This window comes from Oryza glaberrima, chromosome 10, assembly GCF_000147395.1.
Source record: "Oryza glaberrima chromosome 10, OglaRS2, whole genome shotgun sequence".
Classification (NCBI taxonomy): domain Eukaryota; kingdom Viridiplantae; phylum Streptophyta; class Magnoliopsida; order Poales; family Poaceae; genus Oryza; species Oryza glaberrima.
Window position 1 is genome coordinate 15,332,053 of NC_068335.1, and position 24,852 is coordinate 15,356,904.

A 24,852-nucleotide genomic window follows, 5' to 3' on the forward strand; every position below is an offset into this window, starting at 1 on the left:
AGAGTCCACACAAAATCCGAATTCCCAAAAGAACAGAATCCTCCTGTTCAATTCGCGCAGAGAAAAACTAGAACTAGGGATCGAATTTCTATTACAGCTCAAAATTCGAATATTTTGATTCAGGCAGATTATGAATGTGGCAAGACAAGCGAATGAACAGTCTATCTGAAATTCCAATTCGAGAGCATTCTCCCGACAGAAGCAAGTGGCGAGGAGAGACACCACTTCTTCGACGGCGAGCAGCAGCAGGACAGGACGAGGAACACGCGGATGCAGCCGTAGAAGCGCGTTCGCAGCGCCCTGTTCTCCCCCGGCGCGGCGTCGGAGTCGTTCCTCCCCGCCGCCACCCTCCTTCGCGCGACGGAGGCGACGGCGAGCGCGGCAGACGCGGCACCCGTCAGTTGCCCCGCGGCGCGGCGTCCGCACGAGCACCGGCATCGCCGCTTCACCCTCCGCTCGCGAGATTCACACCAGCCACCATGTGATTCAACATGTGACCCAGGGGTAGAACGGTCCAAGAAAATATGTAATTGAGGAAAAATAATTTCGAAATGCAAGAAATCACAAAAATAGCATTGCAGCGAACACCCATGGTTTGGGAGTGGTATTCCAGTGAAGCTCATTTTAGTAATGGTATTCTAGCGAAGCCATTCTTATACGATAGTAGATATGCAATTTTCTCGTCCGGAGCCATTTGAACTTCAAGATGCTGTCAGTTTTGTCGCCAATCAACTCACGCCATTTTAACGTTTTCACGCCGCGGCGGCTGGAGAACGATTAATAAATTGCTAATTTCGTGGGAGAATAGTCATCAGTCGTCACGTTCATGCATGATGCATATATGCGTTCCCTATAAATACATATTCGTCAGATGATGGCCATCTCAGGCAAAGCAGCAGCTTACGGCACTAGCTAGTTAGCTACTGCGAAGAATCAAATAACTACCTCGCGCGTACTAGAATCTCAATTAGCTCTGTGTGTTCTTATACGCTTGGATTGGAGATTGAATATTGTGTGCGTTCGGCGATGGGATCAACAGGCAAGATACCTGCATTATTGCTTTGGTTACTAGCAGGCGTGGTGTTAGCACTTGCAGTAGTTAACCCCGCTCATGGCGCCAAGACTCACCACTACGATTTCTTTGCAAGTGATGATCTGCTTGAATTCTAGCCTGTTCGCGGATCAATGTCGTCGATGTACAGGAATTAATGAATGCACGAAATGAGTTTTGAGTTTTAACCATGCGTGATGAGATCTGCAGATTACGGAGACTAACCACACGAGGCTGTGCCACGAGAAGAGCATCCTCACCGTGAACGGGCAGTTCCCCGGCCCGACCATCTACGCGCGAAAGGGCGACCTCGTCATCGTCAACGTCCACAACAACGGCAACAAAAACATCACCATCCACTGGTAAACCACATCCGTTGCCACCCGCTGCAAAGCCTCTTATCAAACAAAATTTAAATCTTCAACCTTAAATTTGAAACTCATTTTGGCGTTTTTTTTCATCGAAGTTTATTTTTCAGCCTTACTTTTAAATTGCTAAGAACATGTATATAAAAGTTTTATTTATAAACTAGGAAGGTGGCCCGCGCGTATGTGCAGGCACTTATATTATTGAAAGGTATTGCTAGTTAATTATCATATAGTCCATCTATATATATACCGTGTAGTATGACCGCAAATGAAAAATGCGAGTGCAAGATACTCAAAATTCTTTTGATTAAATCGTCTCATGAAGGCGTATGATATAGGAATAAAGGGAGGGAAGCATATGCATAGGAAAAAAAAGGAGAAAAAACGAAAAAAAGGGAGGGGAAGCGTACGTAGGTGCGTACCTATGCCGCTGGAGGAGAGGTGGGACCTCGTAGTATTTAGTTTGTTCTAGAATCAATTTAATCTAATGGTTTATAATATTGGACCTAACGATTTAAGTGAATATCAAGAAATAGATACTTTGATTTTTTTTTTCTTAGAATTTCTAATATTTGCCCTAATTTATTAGAGCACCACGTCGCAGCTTGAGAGCATTTTCATGAATTTTAAATGACTTAACACATGTAATTAGAATATTAACTGCGCAATATATATGTATGGGACATATGGTAATATTTGTTCCAACTTCGTCCATCTTTATATACATACATGTAGAGTGAAATTAATTTTGTGGCTTGCAAGCCATTAGATGTCTAATTAATAGCAATTGACACTATCCTGGTACCACACGCTAAGCAACCTTGGTATCCGGGGGGCAGCGGTGAGCGGCGGCTGGCGGCCGGCGGTCGGCGGCAACCGGTGAGCGGTGGCCGACGGTCGACGGCGAGCGGCGGTTGGCATTGTAAGTTTTCCTTCGTGTAACAGTGCCATGCAAGCTGGACCTAGCTAGCTGGGGCTAGGTAAGAGACAGCTGCACGGTGGTCGGCGGTCGGTTACCGGCGTCGTCCGGCGGCACGGGGAGCCGGCGGCGTGCGTTGGTTGCCAGGCTCGGAGGCCTGCTGCCAGCGACGAGCGGCAGAGGGCAGCCGGCGACGCGACAGCCGGAGAGCGGCGTGCGGCGGTCGGCGGCGGAAGCGTCCTTCTCGTTTTTTCGTCCAATTTCAGTACCTGGCAAGCTGGACCTAGCTAGCAAGGGCTAGGCAAGAGGCAGCTTCTCAGTGGTCGGCGACCGGTGGCCGGCGGTGGGCGACGGCAGTCAGGCTAAGCGGTCGACAGCGAGCGGCGGCGCTGGCTGCCGGCGAACGGCGTTTCTTGCGCTGTTCGCTGTCTGCTCGGAGGAAGGAGCGGCAGATGTGGTTTTTTTGAGGAGCAGTCGTGGTGATGAGTGCTAGGATGGTCGGTGGCTATGGTGGTCGGAGGCTGACCTTGGCTCCGGCAGCCAGCTCGGCGAGTTGGCCACAGCCGGTGATGACGAGGGAGCCTCTAGTTGGTTTGAGGGATGAGTTGCAAAGGGAGAAGAAGGTAGAGGAGGAAGAAGAAGTATGCCTGCCAATAATGCTGTCACAGGTGAACCTCGCGTGTGACTTGGAATTGTGTCCTAAGGACAGTTTTTCCGCACCAACAAAACACTTCGCTAGTGAGACCAGAGGTGAAACTAGGCCTAGGGCTATTGGTTCACGTTTTTGGGTGCTCGATGGAGAAGATAGTGAGGAGGAAGAAGAGCAGGTTTGTCACCGAGAAGAGGAGGTGGTAGGATCAGTTCAAAAAGGAAGCATCGTACGCAAGGCTATGGCAGAAGGTTTCACGCTTGATGAAATTCTTTCAGCGGGAGAGTATTTGTTGTGTACAAATTCATCTCCAAAGGCTCATTCGTTTCCAGGGAGCACAAGGACGAAGGGGAAGAACCATCTTGTAGATAGATTGGTGGCTGCGGTTTGCAGGAAGAAGGTTTCGATGTGTAAACCCTGGAAAGGACCTCTGCCGTCACGGCGGATCTCGCAACCCAGGAAGCTTGAAACCTTCCTCTCAGCAGCGCTTGAGGATTGGCAGAGGAAGAGGACGGCAGGGTTAGAAAAAACGCCGGCGAAGTTCTCAAAAAGAGAGGATGTTAATGCATCTACTTTCTCGGGGAACCTCGATAAGGCAAGTAGTCTTCAGTTTTCTGGTCGACAATTAGCGCAAGAAGACGAGGCGTCTGTCTGTTCGAGTCTTCTCCACGGCGGCACTAATATGGATGGTCCCACGTTGCAGATCGGCAAGGGAGATAGGGGAGTAAATGTTAAATTTTGTTCAGTGTTGGGCCGACTCCTCTCGCACGCGGGCCGCCATTCTTTGGCTCGGAAGGAACGTAACAAGGGGGAGATTGAGCGACCGAGGCGGCAGTCGCAGCTAGGACTAAACATTCGCAATAGAGAGGGGAGGAAAGAGGCAGCGAAGAAGGGGGTCTGTGTGTGTAGGCGGCAAGCTGCAGGTTAGAGCCGAAGAGGAGAAGAAGGAGGTTCGGAAGGGAGGGATGGCAAGGAGGAAAGATGGTTACGATGGGTGTAGCAACAAAGATTGGGGGGCAAAGAGGTAGCTTCAGGGAGGAGGAGGAAGGTTTTGGAACAGGCTTTCAGGGAAGTCGCATGGGGTTTGATCCGGGCTATGGTTTTGGGCAGCAGGGTAGCTTCGGTCAGAGGTGGCAGAGGCATGGTTACCGCCCGAGACGGGCTCGTGGCTTTGGCCCAAGGTGCGGCGGTTTTGCAGGAAGACCAGGGAGAGGGTCAGCAAGAGGATTCGGGTCACAACGTCCAGCTTTTGAGAGGAAAATGGATGATATGGGAAGAAAGGGAGAGGAGAAGGGGGGAGCTGCTAGCTCGGAGAGGAATGGTGGTGCAGGCCGGGTGAAAGTAGGGGAGGTGGAGGTCCTGGTGCTGGCAAGAAAGGAGAAGCAGCCAATGGTTGAGAAGAAAGAAGAAAATGGGGACTTTGTGGAGATGGAGTGTGATCCATCTTTGTTTGAGGATCAGCAACTAGGGGTAGAGAAAGGGAAAGTATGCTCGAGATGTTTTCAAAAAGGCCATGCTTCAAAAATTGCAGCACAGAGATTTATTGTGACATATGTGATTACAAGGACCATGTGAACCATCGCTACCCTGTTTTGAAGCTTCCTAAGCCAGCGGTTCAAGCGGTAGGTTACTCGGTAGAGGGACTTGGTTTCCACCACATACCACACAACCCGCTGCCAAGGAGTAAGAAGGGGACTACTAAGGTTGGTATCATGTGTAGGAGGTGTTTTGACTAAGGAGCAAGTGGTGGAGGAACAACAAAGAATTGTGTCTAACAAGTGGAAGTGGTAGCCATCGGAGAAAGATGATAACTCTTTTGTTGTTCTTTTTCCATCGAAAGTTGAACTTCAACGAGCAATTGCATTTGGAGGGGCTGATGTGAAGGACAATGGGTTAGCCACCGGGATGCGCTTGCAATTTGAGGAATGGTTTGAAGAAGAGGAAGGGTACCTTTTGCCCAAAGTTTGGGTAAAGGTGTACGGGCTGAGGAAGAAATTAAGGGAATATCTCACACTTTGGGCGGTAGGGTCCTTGTTGGGTGCTACCCAAATGGTGGATATGAAAACCACAAGGAAGAATACCTTTGGAAGAATTTTCATGGCTATTTTAAGTCCAAAGTGGTTCCTAGGAGGGTGGATGTAGTGATTGGAGATCATTACTTTGAGCTTGAGTTTGAGTTAGAAAAGAAGGGATATGACGAAAGTGGAGATGAGGTGGAGATAGAGCAAGGTGGGGATGGTGGGGATGATAAGGAGGATGGGGGTCAAGAGGAGGATGAATTAAGGGAAAAGGAGACCAAGAGGGCGAAGAGTGATGATATGGTGTTAGATGACAAAGAGGAGGGGAAGATGGAGGGAAATTTCGGTGGTGACAATGGGAACCAAGGTATGGATGGGGTGCAGGAAAAGTTTTTCGGAGAAATGGCTTCGAAAATCATTGATGGGGCTGTTGTAAGTCTCTTGGAGGAGGTGTGTGATAAAGTAATGCATGAGGAGGGGTAGCCGGCTGTGCATGAAGGGGAAATAGGACAGCGGGAGGTTGAAGGTGGGGATGATATTGAGCAGGGTGATGGAGAGGAAGAGGTGGGCAAGATGATAGAGGAGAAAATAGTGCGGGCTGCAATGGTTAAAGAGGTGGCGACTACACCAACTCGGGCTAGTGTAAGGCTAGCCTCAAGTGGAGGAGAACACTCGGTGGAAAAGGCTACAAAGAGAAAGGCACGAAAGAACCTGGAGCCGTAGTCAGGTAATGATGTTAATGGTTCATTTTTGTCTTTGTCTTGTCCTTCTATTATTGATAACCTATGCAACATAGGTATTAATCTTGGTAGCTCTAGTGCTGAAATTTTAGGTTCAATAGTTAGTTTGAAAAATGTTGAAGAGACTAGACTTAGAAATTATGTTGCACCTAAAGCTGATTTAGTTGGAAACTTAGAAGGAGAACTTGAGTCAGAGGAGGATGAGATGGTGGATAACTTAGTCCTTGGTCACTTATGTGGTGGCTTAGTGGACGAAGTTATGGACGAAGAACCCGATCACCTAAGTTGTGACTTAAAAAAGGGTTTCAAGGTTTATAAGTCCAAATCATCCTTCAAAAGAAACAAGGGACAAAAAGTGAAAGTGATCTTGAAAAATAAGAAAAGTATGTCATGAAAGGAATTTTTTGGAATAGCAGAGGTCTAGGTGACTTGGCTAAATTTAGATTCCTTTCAGAGACTTCCAAGGAGTGGAAGCTAGACTTCATTGCTCTTTTGGAAACTGGAAAACGTGATTTTTCAGATTCTAGTCTAAAAAATATTTGTGGTGGTAAAGATTTTATGTGGCATTGGACAAGACCGAAGGGGAGATCTGTGGGTATTCTTTTGGGGGTTAATTTGGAATTCTTTGAGGTTGCAAGTATAGAGGAGGGAGATTTGTATGTAAAGTTCCATGTGCAAAATAAGGTAGATGGCTTCCAATGGTGCGTTCTGGCAGTGTATGGGGCAGCACAAGAAGAATATAAGGAGGCTTTCCTTGTAGAGCTTGTTAATGCTTGTAATAAAGAGTCTATACCTATTCTTATGGGAGGAGACTTCAATATCATAAGGAAGGCTAGTGAAAAGAATAATAATAACTTTGATGGAAAGTGGCCATTTTTGTTCAACGTTGTCATAGACAGCCTGGATTTGAGAGAACTAGAGCTCTCTGGTCGAAAATTTACATGGGCCAACTCGTTGCACAATCCAACTTTGAGAAGTTGGATAGAGTGCTAATAAGTACTGAATGGGAACAAAAGTATCCGTTAGCAACTGTTAGGGCTCTTAATAGAGAACTCTCTGACCATACTCCTTTGTTGCTGGATACGGGGGCTGGGACACATGCTAATAAACAACCGTTGTTCAAGTTTGAGCTTGGATGGTTGCTAAGAGATGGCTTTGTGGATCTAGTAGAAGACATTTGGAGAAAGGAAAGTAGAGGGTCTAATATGTTGGAAAAATGGCAATTTAAGATTCGTAGGCTCCGACAGTTTTTGAGAGGGTGGGCGAAGAATGTTAGCGGGGTGATCAAGAGGGAGAAGGTTCTTTTGATAGCAAAAACAGACGAGCTAGAAAAGAAGGCTGAAGTCCAACTGTTGTCTAATCAAGAGTTAGATTTGAAACTCTTTGTAAAAAATAGATTGGCCCAATTGTTGAGGGAAGAAGAAATAAAATGGTACCAAAGGGCAAAAACTAAGCACATAATAGAAGGAGACCGTAACACGAAATATTATCATTTAGTGGCCAATGGCAAGCATAGGAAGACGAGAATCTTTCAATTAGAGCAAGAGGAGGATGTGATTAAGGGTGATGTGCAATTAAAGAAATACATATCCAAGTATTATAAAAATCTTTTTGGAGCGCCGGAGGAAAATAATTTTTCTATGGTGGAATCCCAAAGAGATGATATTACATAGGTCACGGATGTTGAGAATGAGTTGTTGAGTGAAAGCTTCAAGGAGTTGGAAGTTAAAGAAGCAATTTTTCAAATGGAACACAACAAAGCTCCGGGACCTGATGGTTTCCTAGCAGAGTTTTACCAAGTGTTCTGGGATGTAATCAAGGATGATCTTATGGCCGTCTTTCGCGATTTTCATGAAGGAACTTTGCCACTGCACAGATTAAATTTTGGAATCATTACTCTCCTTCCCAAACAAAAGGACGCCAGTAGAATTCAACAGTATAGGCCCATTTGTCTGTTGAATGTTAGTTTTAAAATTTTTACGAAGGTAATGGCCAATCGAATAGCCCTAGTGGCTCAGAAGGTCATTAAACCTTCGCAGACAACTTTCCTGTCAGGAAGGAACATTATGGAAGGAGTGGTAATTTTGCATGAAACACTTCATGAATTGCACAAGAAAAAGAAGAATGGAGTGATTCTAAAGCTAGACTTTGAGAAAGCATATGACAAAGTTGATTGGAAGTTTCTACAACAGTCATTGCGAATGAAAGGTTTCTCTTCTAAGTGGTGCGATTGGATTGACTCGATTGTTAGGGGTGGGAGTGTGGCAGTCAAAGTAAATGATGAGATTGGGAGTTATTTTCAAACAAGGAAAGGTTTGAGGCAAGGTGATCCTTTGTCACCTATTCTGTTCAATCTTGTTGCAGATATGTTAGCCATTTTAATACAAAGAGCGAAAGATCAAGGCAGATTCAAAGGAGTGGTACCTCATTTAGTTGATAATGGTCTTTCTATTTTACAATACGCTGATGATACTATTCTTTTTATGGATCATGATCTTGATGAAGCCAGAGATCTCAAGCTTGTACTAAGTACATTTGAGAAATTATCTGGCTTAAAGATTAATTTCCATAAGAGTGAGTTATTTTGCTATGGCAAGGCAAAAGATGTGGAGCATGAGTACGTCAAATTATTTGTGTGTGATACCGAGGATTACCCTTTTAAATACTTAGGGATTCCAATGCATCACAAGAGAATCAACAATAAGGATTGGCAGGGTGTGGAGGAGAGGATTCAAAAGAAACTGAGTAGTTGGAAAGGAAAATTTCTCTCGGTAGGAGGAAGGTTGGTCCTTATCAATTCAGTGTTAAGTAGTTTAGCGATATTCATGTTGTCCTTCTTTGAGATCCCTAAGGGTATTCTCAAAAAGCTAGACTATTATAGATCTATATTTTTCTGGCAATGTGATGAACATAAGAAGAAGTATAGGTTAGCAAGATGGAGTGTATTGTGCAAACCAAAGGAATGTGGTGGCTTGGGTATACAGAACTTAGAGATACAAAATAAATGCTTGCTTAGCAAATGGTTGTACAAACTCATCAATGAAGAAGGGGTTTGGCAGGACATTCTTAGGAATAAATACTTGACTAAGAAAACCATCACACAAGTCGAGAAACGCCCTGGAGATTCACATTTCTGGGCTGGGCTAATGGGGGTGAGGGATGTCTTTTTTAAAGGCGGTGCCTTTAAGGTGGGGGATGGTTCTCAGATAAGATTCTAGGAGGATTGCTGGATTGGTGATTTACCTTTTGAAAAGTTGTACCCTAATTTATACAATCTTGTAAGGAATAAGAATGCTATTGTTGCGGATGTTATAGATAAAGTGCCGTTAAATGTTGAGTTCAGAAGGGCTTTGGTGGGGGAGAATTTGGTTGCATGGTTTAACCTAGTGGCTAAAGTGGTTCTTGTTAGGCTCTCAAACCATAGAGACAAGCTTATTTGGAAAGTTAACAAAACCGGAATATTTTCGGTTAGTTCCATGTATAAAATGATTATGTATGAGAATGTAGTGCCAAGGAAGGATTTAATTTGGAAGCTTAGAATTCCTTTGAAAAACAAAATCTTCCTCTGGTATTTAAAGAAGGGAGTGATTCTCACGAAGGACAATCTAGCAAAAAGAAATTGGAAGGGCAGCACTAAGTGTTGTTTTTGTAACCACAATGAAACGATACAACATCTCTTCTTTGATTGTCATGTGGCTAGATTTGTTTGGAGTACCCTTTTTATAACATTTGGGATAAATCCGCCTAACAATGTTGCTAATATGTTTGGGATTTGGCTAAAGGGTTTACAATCTAGGCTAAAGCACCAAATCTTTATAGGGATTGCGGCGTTGTTGTGGGCAATGTGGATTTGTAGAAATGATGTGGTCTTCAATGGCTCCAATTTTAACTCTTACTTGCATGTTATTTTCAGGGGGACGTATTGGGCTCGACAATGGTCCTTGCTGCTTAAAGAAGATGAGCGCGATGTGATGAAGGAAGGATGCAAACTGTTAGAGACATCTGTCATGCACTTCTTTGGTAAAGATGGATGGAACATGAGAAAGCAGTTAAAGGAGTAATGTGGTCGTTAGTTTGTTTGGAAGGTTTTTTCACTTTGAAAGACGTTGGAAGTCTTTGTGCTCTTTTAGTTTTATGTAAGGTGCTTGAGCCTTTGTGCTCCTTTTGTTTGTGAACATGTGTGTATGAACTGAGCTTGTTTGGTCGGATTTTCTGTGGCTGTATACACCCCGTTGGTGTAGAAGCCGGGTTTTATAAATTCCCATTATCTAAAAAAAATTAATAGCAATTAATTTTGACACCTATTTACAATTGTAACTCTTACATATTCATTTTACGACTTTAATGATTTATCACCATGACTCGCATGAAAAAAATATGTAGTACTTAAGGTTTAGGATAGCTGAAATTAATGAATTATATAATTTATGTGATAGCTATTTAAGGGTATAAACAAATGAATTGACTTCTAAAAAGTTAGAATATTGTTTAAAGAAGACACTATTTAGAAACTTGGAAAGCGTGCAAACAAAAATCCAAAATATGGAATCGAGAAAAAAAATAAAGGGCCTTAAACTCCCTTTATCACCCTTATCACAGTAAGAGTTATATTAATATTCGTCAATATTACACTCACATTTATAACATAATGATTCCTTTCACCTTTACGAACAAATAGTACAAAATCCAAATACGACATAACACAATACATTATAATTATTATGTAATCAACTCTCGGTTTCAACTTAAACAGAGCTAATTAGTGTTGAGAAAAACACAACCCATGGTGCTTAATTATTCTCTCGCTGCATCACACCTTTAATTTTCTTTTCATGTTATTAACAAAATTAATCATCTCCATATATGATTTGATATGTGGCAAAGCGGTAGCTCTACAGCGGTTGTGATCACCTTATATGTCTCAGACACTACACCTTGTCACACATGCGAAAGGTAAAGGTGCAGATGTGCATTGTGCAGCGGGCAAAAAGAGAATTTCGGACGCTTTATTTATTAGCAAACAATAGATCCGATGATTATAATAATAAATCCACCAGTTCTAGTGTAAGTGTACATTAGTTAATATAGATTTTAAATTGTTAATTTAATGGGTACACAATATAATGGTGTAGACCTTATTTTGAAACAGTGCATTACTTAAGAATAATATACCAATGTAATAAAAAGTAGATCTGATGATTTATATAATGGGGCCATCAGTTTAAGTGTACGTATAAGTATAAATTAGTTAATATAGATATTGTTTATTTAATAGGTACATAATATAATTGTGTAAAATTTATTTTAAAATAGTGCATTATTTGAAAGGAAGATTTTTTGTTATATGATGGTAGATTCTTTGTTTTGTAAAATTATGATTATTTAAAAAATATATGCAATATATATATATATATATATATAAATAAATGGAAAAAAGAAAAAATAAATGGAAAAAATGTATACGTACGTATATACTCCACCTGCCACCTGCCAACGCGCGGGTGGAAGATAGGTAGGACCCATAGTATTTAGTTTGTTTTAAGATCAATTTTATCTAACGGTGTATAATATTGGACCAACCAATTTAATTGAAAATCAACGGGTAGATATTTTTCTTTTTTCTTAGAATTTCTAGGAATTTCTCTATTTTATTAGAGCGCCACTTGGCGGCTTAACAACGTTTATAGGAAGTCTCATCGACTTTTAGTAGATAATAGATAAATAGTAGATTACTTTTCGTTTGTAAATATATCGTTTGGTTTATTCCATATATCGTTTGGTTTATTCCACGAATAAATGAAACAATGGACCGAAAGGGCATTGTCCTTGGCTCGAAACTTGCGGTGTTCTCGATGATTTTATTGTGGCACAGGCACGGCGTGGACCAGCCACGGAACCCGTGGTCGGATGGGCCGGAGTTCATCACGCAGTGCCCGATCCGGCCAGGCGGCAACTTCACCTACCAAGTGATCCTGTTCGAGGAGGAGGGCACGCTGTGGTGGCACGCGCACAGCGACTTCGACCGCGCCACCGTCCACGGCGCCATCGTCATCCACCCCAAGCACGGCACCACCTTCCCCTTCAACAAGCCAGACAAGGAGATACCCATCATCCTCGGTACGCGCGCGTGACACGAATATAAAAATCTTTTTTATAAATTATTTTTCGTCTGCAAATATATTGTTTGGCTTATTCTCCACAATAAGCTAAACGATGGAGCCGAATCTTATTTGATAATATTAGTTCCGTCGTGCAGTGCAATGCAATGCTTCGTGTATGTTTTGATCTGAATCATCGCTATAATGTGTTTGCAGGCGAGTGGTGGAATGACGACGCAGAGCACGTGCTCGACGAGGCGAAGCGCACCGGCGGAGATGTGGAGCCAGCCGACATGAACACCATCAACGGCTAGCCCGGGGACATGTTCCCTCTCTGCTCTAGGGATGACACATTCAAGGTGGCCGTGCAGCAGGGCAACATGTACCTGCTCAGGGTCATCAACGCGGGGCTCACCAACGACATGTTCTTCGCCATCGCCGGGCACTGCCTCACCGTGGTCAGCATCGACGCCCGCTACACCAAGCCGCTCACCGTCGACTACATCATGATCGCGCCGGGCCAGACCATGGACGTGCTCCTCGAGGCCAACCGCACCTTGGGGTCCAACAGCCGTTATTACATGGCCGCGAGGGCGTTTATCACGTTACCGGTTGACACCATCCCTTTCAACAATAGCACCGCCACGGCCATCGTGGAGTACACGGATAGCCCCACGGCGAGGCCACCCGGGCCACCGGAATTCCCTCTCCTCCTGCCGGCCATCAAGGACGAGGACGCAGCGATGGCGTTCGTCACGCAGCTCAAGTCGTTAGGCAACCAGGACCACCCGGTGCACGTACCGACGCAGGTCGACGAGCGCATGCTCATCGACATCGACGTCAACTTTCTTCCCTGCGACACCACCAACGCGACAAACAAGTCGTGCAAGGGACCCCAAGGCAACCGGTTCGCGGCGAGCCTCAACAATGTTAGCTTCGAGAGCCCGGCCATCGACGTCCTCGACGCCTACTACTACGGCTCCGGCCGCAGCGTGTACGAGGAGGACTTCCCCAACAAGCCGGTGAATGCCTTCGTCAACCCCACCGGCGACAACGGCGGCGGGCCCTTGCTAACGAAGCGCGGCACCAAGGTGAAGGTGGTGGAGTACGGCACGGTGGTGGAGGTGGTGTTCCAGGACTTGTCCAGCGAGAACCATCCTATGCATCTGCACGGCTTTGCCTTCTATGTCGTGGGACGAGGGTCCGGAACCTTCGACGAGCGCAGGGACCCGACGACCTACAACCTCGTCGACCCGCCGTTCCAGAACACGGTCTCCGTGCCCAAGTCCAGCTGGGCCGCAATCCGCTTCCGTGCAGACAATCCAGGTGAGTTATTCGGATTTCGATCGGATTGTGGTATTTTGATATGGTACTTTCATGTGCAGTTTTTTTTTTAAAAAAAGTTCGTGTTTATTTTCATTGTTCAGGTGTGTGGTTCATGCATTGCCATTTTGATCGCCACGTGGTATGGCCGCAATCCGCTTCCGCGCAGACAATCCAGGTGAGTTATTCGGATTTCGATCGGATTGTGGTATTTTGATATGGTACTTTCATGTGCAGTTTTTTTTTTTAAAAAAAAGTTCGTGTTTATTTTCATTGTTCAGGTGTGTGGTTCATGCATTGCCATTTTGATCGCCACGTGGTATGGGGGATGGACACTGTGTTCATCGTGAAGGATGGCAAGACGCCGCAGGCTCAGATGTTGCCTCGTCCTCCAAACATGCCTGAGTGCTAATGACCGTGGTTCAAGGAAAATAACAAGAGTGTGCAAACACAAGCAAGCGGAAATTTGTTTGTTTTGTTGATTGATTTAGTGGTTTATTTTTTTTTTCCTTCTTTCGCTGAAAAGGAAGAACGTCCTGCCTTGTAATTGTTAGTCACTTCGTTCTGTCATGATAGTTTGGAATTTTTGTTATTCAATTTATTTTTTTGAATTTTTGTTATTCAAATTATGAATATAACTAAATAATGTATTTGCAGTGGATCGTTATTATGACATCTTTCTTTATAAACACACACATCCTCGCTATCTTGACTATTAATTCCCAGTGTTAAATTGTGTTACACTGTTTTAGTTTTTCGCAACTGTGATGACCTTAGAGCAAGTTTAATAGTATATTAAACTATAGCTTCAAATTATCTATAATCAATTTAATAGTTAATTCATACGATGGGTACGTATGAACTTATACTACACTATTAATATATAGTCTCACACAGTGGCGGAAACAGGGGTAGGGCAGCATACTCCTAAACCTAAATATTCATTAAAATTTACATTTGAAAACTTCAAAAATATGAAAAATAAAAGGTAAATTATGTAAATTATGCTGGTTGAGCCCTAGGCTTGAGAAAATTCTTGCTACGCCACTGATCTCACATGTCATACACACATTATATCTTAGAGCCAGTACTATAATTGGCTACAAATCTATAGCTCACTACTCTTCTCTCTACTCTTTTATCTTCTTGACATGTGTCTATTGCTAACTTATACTCCCTCCGTCCTATAATATAAGAGATTTTGACTTTTTGCTTGTATTGTTTGACCATTCGTCTTATTAAAAAAATTTAGAATTATTATTTATTTTATTTGTGACTTACTTTATTATCCAAAGTACTTTAAGCACAACTTTTTGTTTTTTATATTTGCACAAATTTGTTGAATAAGACGAGTGGTCAAACAGTGCAAGTAAAAAGTCAAAATCCCTTATATTATGGATCGGAGGGAGTAGTTTATTATTGTACCCACTCTTGCTTAGGCCCTGTTTAGATCCCACCCTAAAATTTTTCACCCTGTCATGTTCAAACGTTTGAACACCTACATGAAGCATTAAATATATGCTTAAAAAATAACTAATTGCACATATTGTGACTAATTTACGAGACGATTCTTTTAAGCCTAATTGCTCCATGATTTGACAATGTGGTGTTACAGTAAACATTTGCTAATGACGGATTAATTAGGCTTAATAAATTCGTCTCGCAGTTTAATGACGGATTCTATAGTTAGTTTTTTTAGTAGTGCCCGAACATCCTATATGACACCCTATATAAAATCCAATGTAACACGCCAAAACTTTACACCTCTGGATCTAAACAACACCCCCTTAGTCTCACAATGTTTTTGTTTGAGTGAAGTGCACATGCGGTCATTAAACTTGTACGGATATATCATCTAGTTCCCTAAACTCTTAAGATGAATTTTTCGGCCCCAAACTTATCATGAGTGCCATATATGTCTAAACGGGTTCCAACCCGCTCCGTGAGATGACGTGGCGTTTACTTCCTCCGTTCCATAAAAAAACAACCTAGTACGGGATATGGCATATCTTAGTACTACGAATCTGGACATACATGTGTCCAGATTTATAGTACTAGAATATGTCCCATCTAATCTTGGGTTCGTTTTTTATGGGACGGGGGAAGTATGTGTCAGTGGATCCAACGTGTCAGTCACATAGAAAAAAATAAATTTAAAAAGAGAGGAGAGAGAAGAAAATGATGTTTTTAATTTTGAAAAAAGTAAATGATAAAAGAGAGGAGAAAAATATGTTCTTAATTTTTTCCTTACTATCCGTTTGAATCTATATACACACGAGATAAGTTGAGGGAAAAAAATTATGAGAGTTTAGGGATCTAATTATACACCCACATACATTTAGATATCAGCCGTGCACTTTACTTTTTTTTTTTCGTGACTACTAGTTTCTGGAGTAACTACCACCAAAGCTGTGCTGCTGTTGTGCTTCCAGTGGCAAACACAGCAGATAGATAATACAGGGCCCGCGACGTGGGCGAGAAAACCGTGTGCCCCGCGCGGCGTGGCGGCTCGGCGCTGGCGAAACCAGGGCGGCGCGCGCTCCCGGTTCGCCACTTGCTCCCATCTCCCGACACGCACGAACGCCATCCCCGCCCCCGCGCCACCGATGTTCTCATCCAAACACATCACCTCCTATCTCCACCGGCACGCATGCCGACTCCTATTATAAATGATCCCTGTTCTTTTTGGCACCGATCCCAATTCACTAGTCGTGCCATTCCAATCACCTCGGCGAGATCAGTCCAAACTCCAAAGAAATCAAGAATTCGCAGATGAAGGTGCTTGTGGCGGTGGACGACAGCCGTGGCAGCCACCGCGCGCTGTCCTGGGTGCTCGACCACCTCTTCTTCCCCGCCGCCGCCACCGGCGACGGCGGCGAGGAGGAGCAGGTGCCGCGGCCGGCGCCGGAGCTGGTGCTTGTCCATGCCATTGAGCCGCTCCACCACGTCATGTTCCCCGTCGGCCCAGGTCAGTCAGTCGTCGTCCCCGTCGGGCCGCCGCAATGCGCAGCTGTCTCGAGGGGTGATTGCTTACGGGTGTTCGCGCAGGGTCGGCGGTGTACGGCGCGGCGTCGATGATGGAGGCGGTGCGGGCGGCGCAGGCGGAGAACGCGCGGAACCTGCTCGTCAGGGCGAGGCTGATCTGCGAGCGGCGTGGGGTGGCCGCGGCGACGGTGGCGGTGGAGGGGGAGCCCCGGGAGGCGCTGTGCCGCGCCGCTGAGGACGCCGGCGCCGGCCTGCTCGTCGTCGGCAGCCGCGGCCTCGGCGCCCTCAAGAGGTACACACACGCAGTCACGCACACACCCCCTAGCTGTTCGTGTCACTGTCAGTGACCAGGACTCCATGGCGTCGCGCAGGGCGTTCCTGGGCAGCGTCAGCGACTACTGCGCGCACCGCGCGAGCTGCCCGATCATGGTCGTCAAGCCGCCTCCCGACGCCGGCGACGAAGACGACGGCGGCCACTGCACGAGCAACTGAACTGATGATGGATCGCCATTACATCCGGAAGACCAGCTTTCGAGGGGGAAAGAGAATCAAGAGAGAGACACTTGTTTTACCATTGTTGTTCCTGCTCAGTGCTGAATTTGTCCTTCCAAAGTTCCTACCCTGAAGCGCCGTCAATAAACATTTTTACTGTGTGCTGCCCTGCGTCTCATCTGTGCTTTTGCTATACCGTTGCACATGTTTCTTAATTTTGCAAAAAAGTTTTTGAAACACGGTACAAACGACGCACAGGCGCCTCGCTGCAACGACTATCACTGAAGGAACAATGAGCCGTAAAGGCATCTCGTTATCGATCGGTTGTTGACGGATACATGGGCTACCATTGAAAGAATAATAGCCTATATCACAAGTAACCCTAACTAATTAAGCTACACTCACTTCATACAAAACTCTAAAATTAATTGGTGGTGAAATCTCTAATACCGATTTCAGGGCTCTATCCCTGGTTAGAGATTGGGCCACGTGGCGTCCTATAAATTAAGCTTTTCCTCTCCGAAAATCTGCCATGTGTCTCCTTGCTCCCCAGAAGTTCGCTGCGATGGACCAACGAAGCTTGATTTTTTCTCGCAAAAGCACTCGACCCCTACTCCACCCATCCCTCCTCCCGATGCACGCCTCGCCGCCCACCGGATCCTCCGCCACCCGCGCGCCGCAGCGGACCACCCGCTCATGTCCTCTCTCAAGGCGCGGGCTCGTCTTCTTCACCACCGCCCGGCCACCTCACCCTCCCTTGCGCTCCCCGCCGCCATGCTGCTGCCCTTCCTTGACGCGCGAAGCTATCGTCATGCTGCAGGAGTCACCACAAGCACGCAATAGCCGTCGCCGATACAAACTTCGGCAAGATCCGTTGAGCCCAATGAAGAGAAGAGCGGCGGTGGTGGCCGTCGACCCGGAGGCCGAATCAGGAGAAGGGAGGGGGCGCTAGCTAGCGGAGGAGAGGAGGCGGCGTGCACGGGTGAGCGGTGGCGTCGCGCCGGATCCTCTGCCACCTGCGCGTCGTGGCTATGACGCCGCGGCGAACCACCCGCCGATGGCCCGAGGAGCAGGAGGGATTGCAGGAGGTGGAGGATAGGGAGCGCATCGCAGACTTCTCCTCACTCATGTTGACGGTGCTACTTCGATCTTGTAGACGCAGGCGCCATCGAACTTCCTGCAAAGGAGGCCATATACTGTCCGTTGTCGCAACGGCATCGCGGCGAAGATGGAGACGCCGAGGAGCAAGGAGCAGATTGAGAAATGGAGACTGGAGAGCAGCGGAGTCGTTGACGACTAGGAGCAGGGACTGGGGACTGGGAAGGACAAAAAAAAATATGACTTTATTTAGCTGCAAGCCTACAACTGAAGACAGCGTACGAACGGCTAGATCAATGTACAGACGGACGGCTCTGATTTTTTTCATGACGTTGCCATCTAAATGAAAAATCAGTGAGCATTACATTCAGATAGTGTAGGGCAGAAAAACTAAAGATCTTATTATATCATTTGATTGTGCTCTCAGTGACACTTACAGGCTCCTATCGGATGGCCTAATCAGCTAAAGAAAAAGCCAAATTTTAAATTTTTAAGTATAATTTTGAGATATTTTCAATGTAGTTTCTTTTTCAACATTGGCTTTTAAGTCACCAAGAATATATTTATAAAAGTTTTACCTACAAATTCATTTTTATTTTCTAATGGCTTATTAGGAAATAAGCCAAACAGTAGGGACCACAGTTCGGCTGCACATACAAGTTGCAATGGGCAGATAAGGCCTCTTTGCAATCATTTATCCAGGGTATAATTTTTTGAGGGAGTATCCAGGATATAATTAAGTAGTAGAAGAGAATAAGGAGGCACTGGTATCTTTTGCTTTAGCTTGAGCTCAACGCAATTCCAAATTTTCAAACAAATAATTAATTCCTTACTCTTCTTTATTGTGCAAATAGAATTTTTTAATGTTATGCACTTTTAGAAGATAAAATTATTTTTTTAAAAAGGATTTTCTTGATTTTTATAGACATGTGGAGGCAGGGGTGAAGCCACACCTGGCTATCGCAGGTGGCCGCGCAAGTTCACCAACAAAAACTCCATTAAATTTATATGTTATTGAATGAATTGATGATGAAATTTATATAACAAATACTAGAAGTATAGTTTGCTTGGGCTCAAAAAATCTTTTTAGCTCCGCCAGGAGATAAAATGAAAATACTCCCTCCATCCAAAAGTCCAAGACCTACTCCCTCCATCCCAAAAGGACTCAATTCTTGGATTTTCGTGCCCAACGTTTGACCGTCCGTCTTATATGAAATTTTTTTTATGATTACTATTTTTATTATTGTTAGATGATAAAACATAAATAATACTTTATGCATGACTTATCTTTTAAATTTTTCATTTTATTTCAGATAAGATGGATGGTCAAACGTTAGACACAAAAACCAAGGAATTGAGTTTTTTGGGACGGAGGGATTATTTCTTTTGGCACCAAGACCAAGGAGTAATTAATTTATTTACAATGTGACAAAACCAATAAACATGCAACCAATAAGTAATAAAATGGTTTATTGGGTTCCGATCAATAATTTAATTTAACACATAATGACTATAAATAGGACTTAAACTTTTGGAAAAACCAAAGAATGGAATAAGTTTTAGACTTTAGAAGAAGGGAGTAAGTAGTTTCATTACTTTGGTTTCGTTGGAATTTGGAATTTGTGCGCATATATTCGACTTCCAACTTATGTATATGAATTCAATGTCTTGCTGCTTTAAATTAATATATGAATAAAAGAGCATAGTTTCCATAATTTTAGGCATTAAATAGATAAAGAAATTAAGTGTACTTATCATACCGTATCATTTACTCCCTCCATTCCATATTGATTACCATATAACTTTTTCACCAAGAAAAAAAAAAGTATTAACTGTGAGTATGTGGTAGGGAAAAATCAAGAAACATGCACACTTTAACTCCTCTTAGGCCCCATACATAAGATCAGGTCTAGTTATAAACACATTTCGAGAAGATAAAACAGAAGAGAGAAGAGCAATGAGCTATAGATTTGTAGCCAGCTGTAGTACATACTCTAAGATATATGTGTGTATGACAGGTGCGACCAAGTATAAATTGTGTAGTAATGTTTATAGGAGTATATGAATTTCGTACTAAATTGACTATAGATGATTTGGAGTCAGTGATTGACTATATTATTAAACTTGCTCTAAGAAACGATAGCTTTACTACCTCGAATTCCTACATACATGCATGCATACTCAATTTTCATGCTTAAATGCAATAATATTACACGTCAAACGAAGGGGCTATGATAACATGATGATCAATTTGAAAATTTCAATTTATGTTAAATGATGATCAATATGAAACGGATGGAGTATTTCATACTGGCTGGCCTATTATGCGGCGTCTATTTTCTATTTTCTAGTTGTAATCCTAATAAACTATCAGGTACGGAGTCAGATTCTTTACCGGGAAAAAAAACAGTGACCGTCAAACCAACGTTTTCTTTTTTTCTTGAATGACTACAACGTCGCGCTCTTTTTTATGTTCTCGTTGTTTTGAAGAACAGTCAAGATATTTTGCCGTCTGTATTCAACTATTGATAGAGTAGGGAGTTTACAGGGCGCTATCTTTCATGTTTATGTTGTGGAGCCATCTATCTATCTATCTATCTATATATCTATCTATTTTTAAAACAGCCTTGAAAAGAGGCACCACGTTCGCTGTGGAGGCTAGAAATTCCCACATTAATCGGAGAAAAAGAAAAGAAGAGTCCAAATAGAAATACAATAAAAAAAGCTGAAATTCGGAATTAAAAATATGCAATATTGAAAGAGGAGTCCATATAGGAACCAAATACGTGATTAATTAAAATTCGAAATAAAAATAAAATAAAATTAGAAATTAGAAAAAGAAAAAAGAGGACTTCGAGTACGAATACAATTTAAAAATAACAAATACAATAAAAAAATAGCTGAAATTCAGAATTAAAAATATGCAATATTGGAAGAGGAGTCCATATAGGAACCCAATACGTGATTAATTAAAATTCGGAATAAAAATAAAATAAATTTCGAAATTAGAAAAAGAAAAAAGAGGACTTCGAGTAGGAATACAATTTAAAAACAACTGAAATTCGGAATTAAAATTAAGAAATATTGGAAGAAGAGTACATATAAAAATCCAATACGAGATTAATTAAAATTCAAAATAAAAAAAATAAAAAATCGAAAATAGAAAAAAAATAATAGAAGAGTTCAGCTAGGAGTACGATTTAAAATTAACTGAAATTCGGAATTGAATATAAGCAATATTGAAATAAGAGTACATATAAGAACCCAATACGAGATTAATTAAGATTCGGAATGAAAAATAAAATAAAATCCAAAATTGGACAAATTAAAAAGAGAGTTCAAGTAGGAATACAATTTTAAAACGACTAAAATTGAAAATAAAAAATAAAATATTAAAAGAACACAGTACATTATTAGTTAAAATTCGAAATAAAAAATAAAATAAACTCTGAAATTAGAAAAAGAAAAATAAGATTTCAACTAGGAATACAATTTATAAATATCTAAAATTGGTGATAAAAATAAAGACTATTCGAAGAAAAGACCATCTAAAACACATGACGTGATTAATTAAGTAATAGACCTATAAAGGAGTAGAGTGGTGGCGGTTAATGGGACATCTAAAAACTATTAATAAAACACCAAATAGAATGATGGCGGGTAGGTAGTGAAGCAACCAGTCAAGGCGGTTGGCGGGACTTCTAGAAAGTAAAAAAAAAAAGCCTCAATGATAATCATATTTGATTTTTAAAATCTCAATGACAATAAAAAGAAGAGGTAGCGGGCGGGTTGTACGGGAGTACATTGGCAAAGCTACCGTAGAAAGTAAAAAAAAGAATTCCAACAAAGTTATGTTCGATTTTTAAGAATCCCAATGACAATAAAGAATAGACGGCGGACGGGTCGTAGAGGAGTATACTGACAACGTTTCATGGGATTTCTAAAAATTATAAAAAAATGAAATCCAACGAGACAATAAATTATAAAAACTATAAGGTCCAATTTTAAAAGGTTTGGGCTTCTGAAAAGTAAAAAAAATAAATCCCAATGATGATCATGTTTGATTTTAAAATCTCAATGAGAATAAAGAATGGAGGCAGCGGGCGAGCCATATTAGAGTACAGTGATAAAGTCGCTGACGTTTTGGCGAAACTTCTAGAAACTAATAAAATGAACCTAAATGATAATTATGTTTGATTTTTAAAATAACAATGACAATAAAGAGAACAGACAGTGGACGGGCCGTAGAGAAGTATAATGGTAGCGTTTGGCAGGAATTCTATAAATTAAAAAAACGAAGCCCGATGAGACGATAAACTCTAAAAACTATAAGATCCAATTTTAAAAGTTTCCAAAGAGAATGAATAGAAACAATAATAGATCAAGCAAGCAAATAAAAAATGAGATAACAGAAGTAACGGGTAGCAACTGGTGTAAAATTATAAAATTAGAAACACAGGAATGATAAGGTTTGGTCTTTCAAACCTTATCATATAAAAATATATAATTTTGTATAGGTGCTAGCCGCGCAATTGCGCGGGCCACCCGGCTAGTTATATTATTAAAACAGCTTTGAAAGGAGGCACCACGTTCACTGTAGGGGTTAGAAATTTACATGTTAATCGGAGAAAAAGAAAAAAAAAAGAAAAGGAGAGTCCAAGTAGAAAATACGATCTAAAAATAGCTAAAATTCGGAATTAAAAATAAGCAATATTAAAAGAAGTTTACATATAAGAATCCAATACGAGATTAATCAAAATTCGAAATAAAAATAAAATAAAATCCAAAATTAGAAAATAAAAGGAGAGTCTAAGTAGAAATACAATTTAAAAATAGCTGAAATTCGGAATTAAAAATAAGGAATATTGAGAGGAGAGTCCTTATAAGAACCCAATACGAGATTAATCTAAATTCGAAATAAAAATAAAATAAAATCTGAAATTAGAAAATAAAAGGAGAGTCCAAATAGGAATACAATTTTAAAATAACTAAAATTCGGAATTAAAAATAAGTAATGTTGAGGGGAGAGTCCATATAAGAACCAAATACGAGATTAGGTAATACTCGAAATAAATATAAAAATAAAATCCAAAACTAGCAAAAATAAAAGAGAGATTAGTTAATATTCAGAATTAAAATAAAAATAAAATCCGAAACCAGCAAAAATAAAAGAAGATTTTAAGTAGGAGTACAATTTAAAATTCGGAATAAAAAATTCACAATTATAATCCATATAAGAACCCGATACGAGATTAATTAAAATTCAGAATAAAAAATAAAATAATATCCAAATTATAAAAATTAAAAGAGAGTTAAGTAGGAATAAAATTTTTAAACAACTGAAATTAAACAATAAAAATATTTAAATAACACTATATGGTATTAATTAAAATTTGAAACAAAAAAATAAATTATGAAATTAGAAAAAGAAAAAAATATTTAATTATAAATACAATTTATAAATAACTAAAATTGGTGATAAAAAATAAAGACTATTGAAAGAAAAGACCATGTAAAACATATGACGACATAAATTAAGTAACATGCCTTTAAAAGAGTAGAGATGTGGCGGTTGATACAACATATAAAAATTGTTAATAAAACACCAAATAGAATTCTAAGTAATTGACCTATAAAGTAGTAGAGTGGTGGCGGTTGATACAACATATAAAAATTGTTAATAAAACACCCAATAGAATCCTAATGATGATTAAAAAGAGGGATGATAGGAAGGCCGTGAAGCAAACGGGCAAGGCGGTTGCTGAAACTTCTAGAAAGTAAAAAAAATAAACCTGATTGATAATCATTTTCGATTTTTAAAATCTCAATGACAATAAAAAGGAGAAGCAGTGGGCAGGATGTATAGGAGTATAGTTGCAGAGCCGCCGATAGTTGGCGGGACTTCTAGAAAATAAAAAATGAATTCCAACAATAGTTATGTCTGATTTTTAGAATCCCAATGATAATAAAGACTAAGCGGCGGATGGGCCGTAGAGGAGTACAGTGGCATCGTTTGACGAGACTTCTAAAAATTATAAAAAAAGAAACCCAACAAGACAATAAACTGTAAAAACCATAAGGTCCAATTTTTAAAGGTTCAGAACTTCTACAAAGTAAAAAAAACAATAATAATCATGTTCGATTTTAAAATTTCAATGACAATAAGAAGGGAGGCAGCGAGCGAGCTATAAAAGAGTACAATGGCAAAGCCGCTGACGGTTTGGCAGGACTTTTAGAAAGTAAAAAGTAACCCGAACGATAATTATGTTCGATTTTCAAAATCCCAATAACAATAAAAATAAAGAGAAAAGACAGTGGACGGGCCGTAGAGTAGTATAATAGCAACATTTAACGGGACTTCTAAAAATTATAAAAAGAAACCCAACAAGGCAATAAACTCTAAAAACTATAAGATCCATTTTTTAAAGTTTCCAAGAAGAATGAATAGAAATAGTGTTAGATCAAGCAAGCAAATAAAGGAGATGTAAGGGATAGCAACTGTGACTTTTAAAAACTATATAATTAGAAACACGGGAATGATAACATTTGGTCTTTCAAAGTCTTAATACAATAAGATAGCTACTTAATAAATTTTAAGTAAAATCATACTAAAAAATATATGATTTTGTTTAAGTGCTAGCCGCATAATTGCGCGGGCCACCAGCAATTGTATATAGAGTAGGGAGTTTACATGGCACTATCTTTCACGTCTATGTTTGTGGAGCCATTGAACTGAAAGTGGTCGAGGAAGCGTAATTGTGTCGTAGTCATCTCTGCTCTTTTTCTTCCTCCTAAGAGCAAGCTTAATAGTATAGCCCACTACTAGCTCTAATTCATCTATAGTCAATCTAATAGCTAATTTATACAATAGTTGCTTACTATACTATTAATATATGGTCCAACATGTCATACACACGTTGCGTCTTGGAGTCCGCGCTGCATCTGGCTACAGATCTGTAGCCCGCTGCTCTTCTCTCTCATCTTTTATCTCATTAAAATATGTTTACAGCTAGCTAATAGCCTGCTATTGTACCTGCTCTAAGGTCTTTCACAGTACTCCTACCTGCAGCGTTACCTCGTTTGCCAGCTAGACCAAATTCTGACGTGGATG

General features: G+C 41.4%; 1 protein-coding gene and 1 pseudogene across 1 annotated transcript; both read left to right on the forward strand.

The window, feature by feature from the left end:
* Nucleotides 1–1,026: 1,026 nt before the first annotated feature.
* On the forward strand, nt 1,027–13,579 carry LOC127753384 (putative laccase-1; annotated as a pseudogene).
* A 2,273-nt stretch (nt 13,580–15,852) lies between these two features.
* Nucleotides 15,853–16,829, forward strand: LOC127753208 (uncharacterized). Its single transcript, XM_052278674.1, has 3 exons — nt 15,853–16,134; nt 16,215–16,443; nt 16,523–16,829. The coding sequence occupies exons 1-3, from the start codon at nt 15,939–15,941 to the stop codon at nt 16,641–16,643; spliced, it is 546 nt and encodes a 181-aa protein (XP_052134634.1). The 5' UTR covers nt 15,853–15,938; the 3' UTR covers nt 16,644–16,829.
* Nucleotides 16,830–24,852: the final 8,023 nt, after the last annotated feature.

Coding starts and splice junctions, on each gene's coding strand:
- LOC127753208 (XM_052278674.1), top strand. CDS start 15,939: ATGAAGGTGCTTGTGGCGGTGGACGACAGCCGTGGCAGCCACCGCGCG. Junction 16,135..16,214: donor CATGTTCCCCGTCGGCCCAG/GTCAGTCAGTCG, acceptor GTGTTCGCGCAG/GGTCGGCGGTGTACGGCGCG. Junction 16,444..16,522: donor GGCCTCGGCGCCCTCAAGAG/GTACACACACGC, acceptor GGCGTCGCGCAG/GGCGTTCCTGGGCAGCGTCA.